General features: G+C 48.6%; 1 protein-coding gene across 4 annotated transcripts in view; it reads right to left on the bottom strand.

Annotated features, from left to right (window-relative positions):
• BCL2L1 (BCL2 like 1) overlaps positions 1 to 7260 on the bottom strand; it is a 57515-nt gene extending 50255 nt beyond the window's left edge. Inside the window, exons 1-2 of one of the 4 annotated variants that reach the window (XM_049779367.1) lie at positions 7006 to 7260; positions 4592 to 5285 (exon numbers count right to left, since the gene is read on the bottom strand). In XM_049779367.1, coding sequence (XP_049635324.1) covers positions 4592 to 5155 — 564 coding nt within the window. In that variant the 5' untranslated portion in view covers positions 5156 to 5285; positions 7006 to 7260. Of the gene's footprint in view, positions 1 to 4591; positions 5286 to 5594; positions 6029 to 7005 lie in introns of those variants that run through there. The other 3 variants (XM_049779366.1, XM_049779368.1, XM_049779369.1) reach the window with 3 other exon arrangements.
• Between the last annotated feature and the right edge of the window lie 5078 nt (positions 7261 to 12338).

The raw sequence follows: 12338 nt of genomic DNA, 5'->3' as shown, positions 1-12338 counted from the left end.
AAAGGAGAAGATCTAGGAGTAGAGTGACTCCTTCAAAGAAATGAGAGTCCTTAGGGAGGACTCCATAGAATCAGGCTAGGGGTGGTGATGGGGCCCTGCTAATTAAGACAGGAGATTATGTTTCTGTACAGAGCTCACTGGGAATTACCCTGAAATCTCCGTACACTAAAACCAGAAAAAATGATGACTGCTAAACAAAGCTCAGAGTGCTGCAAAGCTAGGGAGAACAAATCCAGAGGATGTGCAAACCACCAACCTAAGACAAACCCAGTGGTGCAGGGACAACTGACAAGTGCTGCTTCCTACAGCCCGAACAAATCTGGTGACTGCCTACAAATATCAAGAAGTCCCTCTAGGTGCTGCTGGAGCCCCTGAAACTAGCCAGGTAATTTTCAAACAGAAGTAGAAGGGCTTCATGGGACTACTAAAGAACTAGCCCTACAAAGTCTAAAGAATCCAGTGATTGGGACAGAACTTTAAAAGCAATCTCAAATGCATATCCAAAAGAACTGGGTATTTTGAGGGGGAGCCCCGAAACACTTTTCTACCTCATTTGGGACCTGAATGAGATTACTAAAAATTTCCACGTTTGGGGTTTCTAATGGGGTTTCCCCAAGAAAACCACAGAATTGCCAACAGCTGCTGAGATCTGCAAAGGTTGATGAGGTACTTTAGTTAAGCACATTTTCATGCCAAAGGAGCCAGAATAGGTAGGATGAAACCTACAGAAACTAGAAGAGCACAGAGCCATGCAGTCTGGAAATTTGTTTTCTCTTCATTGCTTTCAACCATGGTGTTTCCACCAAGCTTAGGGGGTTCCCATGGGCAGTTACCCCCATACAGCTTGGCCAACCTGGGTCCTTGCCCCAGGATTGTTCTCATTCCCATTGGAAAGCCCCAGCCAGGATCACTCTTTCCCTTTGGGGAAGGGCAAATCATACACCATTCTAGGTGACTATCTTTGAAGCTAGCTTTGTTTCTTGAGAAACCCTGGGGGCAAAGTTCAGCTTTTAGAGGCAGGTCACTCATTTATTAAAAGGGGTACTTCCACCCTACAATTAAGGTACAAGAAGGGCTTTTGTTCTAGATCCTTTACTAGAGTCCAACCATGGCAGATGGCTGCCATTATTCTACTTTACAGGTGGGAGAGACTGACAAGAGGGAGAAACAGGTTGAGCCTGTTGCCAGGTGACTTCAGGTAGGTGTCGGTGGGGTTCTGAGTCTCGAGCTCCAGTCCTAGAAGCATCACGTGGTGATGAAGTAGGCATACCTGGCTCAAGCCACCCTCTCTACACATGCACACCATCCTCATCTATTGCTAGGATCTGGAAGGGTTAGGTTAACAATTTAAAAAATGTTTATAAAACCTAGCAAATTGCCCACTGTGACTGTGCAAATTCTGGTACCAACTTGAGTTCTGCCAAAATCAAAATCTGAAACCGCTATCTACGTGTCTCTGGGAACCTGCTATTGACCAAAGGTATGTATGCTTCCTCCTGCATCTACCTGAACAATGCCAGGACCACAGCCCAGAGAAGGGGCCCTCCTTGGGCATGTTCTGCTTGGGCCTATCACAACTCTGGCTTTCTTTTTTTTTTTTTTTTTTTTGGTTTTTGGGCCACACCCGTTTGACGCTCAGGGGTTACTCCTGGCTATGTGCTCAGAAATCGCCCCTGGCTTGGGGGGACCATATGAGACGCCGGGGGATCGAACCGCGGTCCGTTCCTTGGCTAGCGCTTGTAAGGCAGACACCTTAGCTCTAGCGCCACCTTCCCGGCCCATACAACTCTGGCTTTCTATGCAAGTATATCAAGGTCACTTTATTCCTCTTAGTATAACCTGATATTAAGGAAAAGAGTAATATATATCATATATTCATAATAGTATATATATATACGAATATCATACATACATAATAATATATATATAAATATCATATATCTGCGGTAGGCCAATCTAGATGTAAATTCTCCTACTTTATTACTTAACTGGCTGGGGATGCTGGAGCCAGCCACTTAGCTATGAGGAGTTTCACTTGTCAACCAGGAATTACTGTGTGGAAGACAGGAAGTAGCAAGTCACTTCCATGAAGAAAGACACTATGTCTGGCTTATGGCTAGCACCTAGCACAGCGCCTGCTTCATAGTTAGATGTGCAATAAATTTTGGCTGCTTAAATAAAAGACCTAACACAATGCCTAACATGTAAGATATACTCCCTAAAAGCTAATTTCCTCTCCCTTTCCTACTGGGATGCTAAATTTAGAGCATTCCCCAGGGTGGGATGGCTCATAACTCCTACACTCATCGATCCCTCAGCACAGCCTTCAGAAAGGTTATGAGATGCCACTACAGTAGCCAGTATGTGTGCAGCTCAAACAGGATGATACCTGAAAAGAAAGTGGGTAGGTATCTAACTTCTACCTAAAGGATCCCAAGTCAAATGTCTTTTACCTTCTGGCTTCAAAGAGAATGTGTGCCCAGAAATGGTTTTAACATAGCTGGCTCTTTTGCACACATCCCCTCTATTCACCAAGAGGAAGTAGCATGTGGTATGTTTGTCAAACGGGCTCTGATAATACTTCAGCAAAGACACAGAAGATGGAATTTCAATCTTATGGCAATCTAATGAACTTGCCAAGCCTCCCTGTGTCAGAAACCACTTTCTACACACAATACCAAGCGGCTGGCAATTCTCTGGTCTAGGTAGCCCTCTGCAGAGGTTCACTGGCAGACCAGGCACTTCTCTCAGAATGCCTTTTGCTAATAGCTAGCAACAATCACTTTGGTATCATGACCACTGGGCAGAGACAATAGGGAGAGTGGGCAAATGGCCCAAGACTACTTGGAGATGCCACAGAGGGTGTGTGGCCCAAGACTACTTGGAGATGCCACAGAGGGTGTGTCTGAAGCCCTGGAATCCTGTCCCTCCTGTAATCAGTTGAATAAATATTTGCCCCCAAAAGAGATTCAAAGCAGGAGGGAATAAGAGAGGTCACTGCACAAACCTACAGGAACTATTTAATCATTTACACACACATACCCCCAGGGAGTTCATTTACAGGATGACTTTCAAGTCTGGTGAGCCTTAGCTTTAGAGTCCTCCACACCTTTACCTCCCCAGTCATCTGACCTCTACTGACTTGACCCCTGACTTCTACAAGTTCTGGCAGCAGGGAAGAGTTGATGAAGTTGCAAAGAAATGGGAAATAAAGCAGGAGGTGGGGTCTCGGGGCAAACCCAAGCTCAGTAGTTTAAAGTGAAGTGCCTGCCATGCCCTAGGCCCAGCCTATGGATAATTGCATTCTTGCCATTCCTGAGTCCATGGTGCATGGCCCCTTCCACCTCAGCTTTTTCAATAGATGACTTATTTTTCTTCAGCCTGTTCATTTTTCTGGGGATTGAGAACAGAATACCCCTCATAAACTCCCTTTTTAGCGGGGTGATAAGGGTAGAGGAGCAAATTGTCTATTGTGACCAAGGATAAACAGTCTCTCACCACTATTTCCTGAACTGCTGATGGGCAGGATTCTCCCTCATTGGGAAAGAAGTCAGATCTGACTCCCGGGGTCCATTCTGTGTTGGCATCAGTAACAACTGCTACAACAAACTTACTAGAGTCTGTCACTAACAGTATCTACATGATTTATAGTACATTGCAAGGCTCAGATAATTTGCCACATTTTTTCTGAGTGACACGAGGTATAGGTCACAAGGGCACACAGCTAAGTGATAGGGCTGGAACTTGCACCCATGTCAGTTTGCTCCCATAGTTCTCACTGAATCTCCAGGTGGCACAGAGACCCATAAACTGAGTTTTTGCTTTGCCAACAAACAGTGCTTGATGAAGAGGCCTCAGAGCTCTGGCCGGAAAGCAACAGGCAGAACAGCTGGAGCTCCTAACCGACCCCAGGCAGTGAGGTGCAAAGTCCTGGGGCTTAATGTGTGACACAGCAAGAACTCTCCACAAACAACCCAAATATAAAGAAAGCTGGTTGTCCCCTGGAGAGAAAATGAACACGGGGCACAGCACAAGCACACTGGCCCACTTACACTATCCTGAAATCAAACAATGTCTGGCAATCCAAGTCAGTAGCAATTCCTGCAGGGTCATGCATGCCCCTGCTTTAGTACCACATACACTAGTTCTCTGAAAGGTAACCTGGTTTGGGGAAGGGAGGCCTGGAACAGGACTGGCATACCTGGGGAGTCAGAAATGAGGGGCTTGTGGGTCACTGAAGCTCACTTTCCTCTCTAAACATTACACGTATCACCGCGCTTTGCATCATGGGCCATTTTCCGGCGTGATGAGAAAACCGAGCCCACGTCCCATTCTCCCCAGTTCCAAGGTAAATGAATATATGGACTAGGTTTTCCTCTGCTGAGAAACTGGAACAACACGGATGAAAGATGCCTATTCCTTCAAAAACTAGACAATCTATGTTTCAGAAATTCACCAGAGGTGGTGCATGAGGCCAGTGACATCTCCTTAGCAATCAATATCCCCAATAATAACCCGGGCCCTGAGGGCAGAAAAATCTGTCAGATGAGAGGCCAAGGAAAAGGGGCCAAGCAAGGGGCTTGATGCTTACCCAGCCGCCGTTCTCCTGGATCCAAGGCTCTAGGTGGTCATTGAGATAAGTGGCCATCCAGGCTGCGATCCGATTCACCAATACCTGCATCTCCTTGTCTACGCTCTCCACACACAGGGCCCCACCGAAGGAGAAAAAGGCCACGATGCGACCCCAGTTCACCCCATCCCGGAAGAGTTCGTTCACTACCTGCTCAAAGCTCTGATATGCTGTCCCTGGGGTGATGTGGAGCTGGGACGTTAGGTCGCTGAATGCCCGCCGGTACCTAAGTTCAAACTCATCACCCGCCTCCCTCAGAGCTTGCTTTACAGCTGCCATGGGGATCACCTCCCTGGCATCCAGGCTGCTGCTTTGGCCGGTGGCTCCATTCAACGCGGGGCTGTCCGCCAGGTGCCAAGATGGGTTGCCATTGATGGCACTGGGAGTTTCCATCTCCGATTCAGTCCCTTCTGGGGCCTCAGTTCTGTTCTCTTCCACATCGATAAACTGACTCCAGCTGTATCCTTTCTGGGAAAGCTTGTAGGAGAGAAAGTCAACCACCAGCTCCCGGTTACTCTGAGACATTTTTATAATAGGGATGGGCTCGACCAGTCCATTGTCCAAAACACCTGCTCACTTGCCGAGTCTGGTATCTGCTTACTGGTTCTCTTCTGTGATGCGCAGGCAGGAGAAGGTTCTGAAGGGAGAGAAAGAGCTTCAGGGAAAAGGAAAAAGGATGACTATGGAATGCCATGTACCCTAGAACATCCCATTCCCCCCTTCAGGTACCGGGACTGGTTGCTTTGCGGCTCTTCGAAAGGTCTGGATCCAGCTTCCAGAAGCCTCCAATGAAGTCAAATTGAAAGCACCAGTGGGCTCTGAATCATCCCAACCGGCCTTCTTTTCTCAAAAAAAGCCCCAGCCGCCTCCTCTTCCTCCTCCTCCTCCAGGCCTCCTAAATGCCTTCTCTTCTCAAAGTCCACCCCCTATCCTCGCAACCTCCCTCCACCCCCGCACCACCTACATTCAAATCCGTCTCAGGCGAAGAAGGGCAGGTGCAACAACCCCCCGGAAGATCTTTTGTAAAAACCTAGCTTGGGAGAGGAGATAGCAGCAGCCGGGATGCCGGCAACTCCGCCGGCCTGCGGCGGCTGCTGGCCTAAAAAAGCAACTCGGGCTCGAGGGATCATGCGACCCGGCAGGCTGCGAGCCCAGCAGGCGACACAGGAGGGATGACGACGACTCGGCTCAGGAACCGGCCCCCGATTTCCTCTTCCATTGCCCCGGATCCAGGGCGGCCGCACCGAGCCCCAAGGCCTCCCTGCCACCCGGGAGGGAGCCCAGCCCCTTGGCTCCTGCACGCCCCTTGCTCGGCTCCCCGCCTCCTACTGGGGAGCCGGGAGGACGGACTGCTTGCTAGCTGGCTTGTTTGCTTGCTTGCTAGTTGGCTCCTTTTGCAAATTTTCAAATTTCCTTTTGCAAATCGCAGGGGGGGTGGAGGGTGCCCGCCCAGGAGGGTCGGGCTTCTGAACCCCAGGAACCTCTTCTCAAAGGGGCTCAAGGTTTCTGTTAGGGGAGGAGGAGGAAGAAGGGGGGCACCAATATCTCGGACCTGCCGCCCTGTTGGCTCCTTTTGCAAATTTCCAAATTTCCTTTTGCAAATCTCAAGGGGAGGCGGGTGCGCGCCCAGGAGGGTGAGAGGCTTCCGAAGGAACCCCAGGAACCTCTTCTCAAAGGGGCTCAAGGTTTCTTTTGGGAGAGGAGGAGGAAATAGGGGAGCACCAACGTCTCCTCGGACCTGCCCAGGTCTGACTCCAGCAGGGCCCGGGCGAGGCCTTCCCGAGAGGCCTCTCTTTTCGGGGGACACCCCAGAAAAGCCTTTGGGGTTCTCAGAAGGCCCCCAAGGCCCTGGCCGTGGAGGAGGAGGAGGTGGAGGAGGAGGAGGAGGCCGGCCGGCTCCTCCATTCCCCAGCAGCACGGACAGACACAATGGCCGCCGGCGCCCCGCACAAAGAGGGGGTGAGGCCTGGGCCTCTCCGCTCGGGTCGCCCGAAGGCGGGGAGGTCGCGGCCTGCTCGAGGAGGGGCCCCCCAAGGCGGAGACCACGTTGGGGCCCCCCAGGCGGCTTCCCGGCGCCCAGGGGCGGGCGGGCTGGGAGCCCGGGGGTGGGCAGGCTGCAACCTTGGAGGCGCCCTCCCGGGCTGGGTGGGCTTCTTCCCGCGCGCTCGCCCGCCCGGGTACCACCCTCCCGCCCGCCGGGCCACCGCCCCGTTGCTAGGCAACCTCGTTGCACCCTCCGGGGCGCCCCCGGGACCTCGCCGGGGGCGGGGCCTCGCCCCGGCGGCCCGCCCGCGGCAGCCAATCGGCGCGCGCCGTCGGCACGCAAGCGGGACGGCGAGCGCTCCCATTGGCCGCCGCGCCCGCCACTCACTCACCCGCCAGCCCCCGCGCGAGCCGTAGGGGGCCGCATCCCCCCTTCTTCATCGGCCGACCGGCTCGCTCGCTCCCTCGCTCGCTCCTCGCTGCCCGGCCGAGAGCCTCGCGAGGGTTCTTCGTGGCCGACCGCCGCGCCGCGCCGCGCTCTCGGACCGGCAGATGGCTCACGATGCGCTTGGCGAGCCGGCCTCAGTTTCCCCTGAAGAGACCGGGGGAACTTGCGAAGCGCAGTCACTTCCGGTGCCGGCAGCGCGCGCGAGCCCGAGACGCAAAGGAAAGGAAGCGCGCGCTTGGAGGCCTCGGCGGCCAGGCCTGGGGTTGGGCGCCCCCTGGCGACCGCTAGTGGGAACTCGGCGATGCCCAAATTTGCCTACCCTCCCCAAACTCAGTTTTTTTTTAAATCAATATCCTTATTGAAACACCTTGATTACAAACATGATTGTGGTTGGGGTTCAGTCATGGAAAGAACACCCCCCTTCACCTGTGCGACATTCCCATCCCCAATGTCCCAAGTCTCCCTCCTCCCACCTGCACTCTAGACAGGCTTTCTACTTCCCTCATTCATTCACTTCGTTATGACTTCTCAATGCAGTTATTTCTCTAACTGCACTCATCACTCTTTTTTTTTATTCTTTTTTAAATTTAATATAAGCTATTTTTATATCTTTATTGAAACACCTTGATTACAAATATGATTGTAGCTGGGTTTCAGTCCTGTAAAGAACACCCCCCTTCACCAGTGCCACATTCCCACCACCAATGTCCCAAATCTCCCTCCTCCCCACCCCACCTCCACCTGTACTCTAGACAGGCTTTCTACTTCCCTCATTCATTCTCATTGTTAGGATAGTTCTCAGTGTCGTGTTTTCTCTAACTGCACTCATCACTCTTTGTGGTGGGCTTCATGTCGTGAGCTGGACCTTCCAGTCCTCCTCTCTTTGTCTCTGAGAATTATTGCAAAAATGTCTTTCATACGATCCAGCTATACCACTCCTAGGGATATACCCTAGGTACACAAAAATACAATACAAAAATCTCCCTTCCTCACACCTATATTCATTGCAGCGCTATTTACAATAGCCAGACTCTAGAAACAACCAAGATGCCTGTAGAACAAAATAATAACAGATGCCCTTCAACAGATGAATGGCTAAAGAAACTGTGGTACATATACACAATGGAATATTATGCAGACGTCAGGAGAGATGAAGTCATGAAATTTTCCTATACATGGATGTACATGGAATCTATTATGCTGAGTGCAATAAGTCAGAGGGAGGGAGATAGCTTCAGAATAGTATCACTCATCTTGGGTTTAAGAAAAATGAAAGACATTTTTCTAAACTGAGTTTTACATGTCAAACAGGACATGTCTAGTTTTCCCAAGTCTTCCAACCTGGCAGGTAATTAATTCAATTGCTCTCAATTGAATTGATTCCATTGAATTGTGCCTCAGTGGTTTTCACAGTCAAGTAGGTTCAGCCCAATTTTCCTTCACTGAATTGTTGTGAGATTTACAAGAGCGGGAAATGCATGCAAAGTTCATGCATGGTCTAGGATGGTACCAAGACCAGACAGTTGTATGTTCATTTGGTGGAAATAAAAAATGATGAGAATACGAAGTCCAAAGTCAACAGGTGGAGGGAGGACAACACTGGTGGTGGGAATGCCCCTCATTCATTATTACTATGTGCCTTACATATTACTGTGAAAAATTTGCAATTCACTTTGCCCACAATAAAAAATAAAGTGCATGGTCCATACTACATGCAGCATAAATTGATTCAACATGTTTATCGTTTGGGTTGATGAAAATAGAAACAGGATACAGCTCTGCTTTCATGGAGATTGAACGGGAATAGGGCTCAGCTCAGCAATAAAGCACTTGTCTTGCATGTGAGAGGCCCCAGATACAATATTAAAAAAAAAGAGAGAAAGTAAGAAAACACACAAACTAATTCCAAACAGTGACATTGTTTTAAAGAAGCAGTGTGGCTGGTCCAATGGCTGTGGTTTATCAGAATCTATTAACGTTAGTACCACAACAGTTGGTATATACCCCCACACTGCTCAATTTGACTGGCTTTAAAAAAAAAAAAAGGCAATGTAAGGAGGGTAAAGGCAAAATGCTATTTTAGACTAAGGACTCAAAGATGCAAATACTGTATGTGGGGTGGATAGCTATGGTCTCTTCTGGATTTTGTTTGTTGCTGTATATGAAGACATCCAAGAAATAAATAAGTTTAGCTAGAGAGTTGAGAGTCCATGGCAAAGAGATGATTTAAGGGTTCTTCATTTGAATTACCTAAACACAGGCATCCACCATGCTTTGCTGATAGGGTCCTATATTCACTCTTGTCTGCCGTCTCTATCTGAAGAAGACTATCCACTGAGACTTCGCCCTAGCTGCCTCTTCCCTTCACACACCCCTTTGGAGATTGGTTAGCATTAGATAGATACTTTGGTCTGTTAACGACATCTGCCCTTCCTCCATGTTGATTGACATTGTATGTGGAGGATAGTCTGGATTGTAAATATGTTTCCAATTTATTAGTTATTACCATGGAAAACTTTTAATTTCTCTCTCTCTTTTTTTTTCCTTTTGCCTTCGGAATTCTGTGTCTTTTTTACCTTCTCTAGGGACCAGAGAGATAGTACAGCTCTTACCTTGCAGGTGACTGACCCAAGTTTGCTCCTTAGTGTCCCATGTGGTCCTCTGGGCCCATCAGGAGGAGTTATTCTTGAGTGCAAGGAATCATCCCTAGGCATACCTGGGTATAGTCTAAAAACAACAAACAAACAAACCAAACAAAAAAACTCCACTTCCATATTCTAAAATAATTGCTTTGAAGCAGGGAGATAACAAGAGCATGGTTTTATACTCTAGAACCTGAATTCAATCCACAGCACCACATTGCTTCCCCACCGCAGCCCAGCATCTATGGTTAGGCCCTGGAGGCCTCCCCAGTACCACAGGAATGGTCCTGGAGGTCCTCAACACCACAGGCCTGAGCATTGGACCACATAGTCCAGTTGGCTGAATACTTCAGGAAGTGGTCCTAGGGTTTCCTGGCCCCTCCTTGGAAGCTCCTGTCCTCCCAGCCACACAAACCACTCAACATATAGAAGAAATGTTTCATCTAGTTTTAACATGGTTTCACAGTTGACATTTAAATTCTTGTTTTATCATAAATTCACTATTTTTGGGGAGGGGAGGAAGACCACATCAGATATTCACAGATTACTCCTGGTGGTGCCAAGGAATTATATATGGTGCTATTGAACCCTGGTCAGCTACATGTGAGGCAAGCGCACTACCTGCCTCTGTGCTACCTCTCTGGTCCCATCATAAATTTACTTTGGAGGCAATTTCTTAGTAAGGAGGTGCATTGGGGCCAGCACTGCTTGGGGACTACTCTCAACTGTGTGCTTGGGGTTTATTCCTCCATGTAGTTCTCAAGAGACCAGGTAATGACAGGGACAGAATCAGGGTCAGTCATATGCAAGGCAGACATCTTACCCCTGTACTTTTCTCTAGCTCCATTATAAATTCATTTTTGTATAAGGTGTCAGACACTATTTAAAATTGTATTACAGTCTTTGTCCCTGCTATCCTGGTGCATCTTCTCCTGGAGTACCAGTCATGCTCTGGGTCTGGAATTCTTGTATCACAAGGACTTCTGGCTTCTCAGATGGGCCTTGTATTTCAAAGCTTTCATGTCTTTGGTCTAGTTTAGATACCAGAGGGTGTTTTATTCAGTACATTTTTCCAGGGCACCCTCTTTCTATGAAACACAAGTGTATTTGAATTAATTTCTTTTTCTTTATTAATTTGGCAGGAGTAGAGGGTAAATCTGGCAGTGCTTCTGGCTATGCACTCAAGAATCACTCCTGGGGGCCAGAGCAGTGGCGCCGAGTGGTAAGGCGTCTGCCTTGCCGGCACTAGCCTAACAGACTTTGGTTCTATCCCCCGGCATCAGATATAGTCCCCCAGCCAGGAGTGATTTCTGAGCACATAGCCAGGAGTAACTCCTGAGTGTCACAGGGTGTGACCTAAAAACAACAACAACAACAACAACAACAACAAAGAATCACTCCTGGTTCACTGCAGGAACCATCTAGAGTACTGGGGATTGAATCTAGATTGGCTGCATATAAGGCAAGTACCTTACTAGTTGTGCTATCTCTCAGACCCCAATTTCTTTTCTTTTTCTTGTTTCTTTTTTGGCCACACATAATGACGCTCAGGAGTTACTCCTGGCTATGTGCTCAGAAATCACTCCTGACTTGGGGGACCATATGGGAGGCTGGGGGATCGAACTGCAGTCTGTCCTAGGTTAGCGCATGCAAGGCAGATGCCCTACCACTTGCATCACCACTCCAGCCCCTCAGACCCCAATTTTTGAACTTAATATTTTGTTCTAGGGAAGAGGTTTTTCTTGTTTTTTAAAATTATTTTGCTTTGGGTCACACTTGATGGAACACAGGGCTCAAGCTCTGGGGTTGCCTCTGGGAGTGCTCAGGGGACCATTGAGTACCAGGAATTGAACCCAGGGCTACAGAATGCAATGTTTGCATCCAGTTAATTGAAAAATTTTCCTGAGTGCTCAGGAAAAGATTTTTATCTGGAACGAGATCTGACTTTTTATTTTAATAATTTGGTTTTTGGGCCACACCCGGCAGTGCTCAGGGGTTACTCCTGGCTGTCTGCTCAGAAATAGCTCCTGGCAGGCACGGGGGACCATATGGGACACCGGGATTTGAACCAACCACCTTTGGTCCTGGATCGGCTGTTTGCAAGGCAAATGCCGCTGTGCTATCTCTCCGGGCCCTATTTTAATAATTTGGTATCATATTATTTTAATGTAGTAATTATCATTATGCAAATTTATATTGTACTTTGGGAGACCAACAGAGAGTAGATCAATTCTACCTGGAGACATGGGCTTATTTAACTGGCCCTTAAAAAGGAGAATGGGATTTTGCCTGGGAGAGGAAGAAGGAAAGGACATTTTAGGCAGAAGGCATAGCCTGAGCAAAGGCATGGAGCTCTACCATGAGAATTTGTGTTGGAGGGGCTGGAGTCATAATAACACAGAGGTTAAGGTGTTTGTCTGGTATGTGTCCAGCCCAATTTCTATTCCCAGAATTCCATATGGTCCCCTAAGACCTGCCAGGAGTGATCCCTGAGCACAAGCCAGGAGAATAGAATTAACATGGCTGGGTGCAGCCCCAAAACAACAACAACAACTTGTGCTATGTCCTGAAGATGAATTGGGATGGTTTTAGGGTCCTAGAGGGAGCTGAATGAGCTGGAGTGCATATTTTGCAT

Source organism: Suncus etruscus, chromosome 9 (genome assembly GCF_024139225.1).
Source record: "Suncus etruscus isolate mSunEtr1 chromosome 9, mSunEtr1.pri.cur, whole genome shotgun sequence".
Taxonomy (NCBI): domain Eukaryota; kingdom Metazoa; phylum Chordata; class Mammalia; order Eulipotyphla; family Soricidae; genus Suncus; species Suncus etruscus.
Note: the sequence above shows the minus strand (reverse complement) of the source record. Positions and strands in the feature narration are given on the sequence as shown.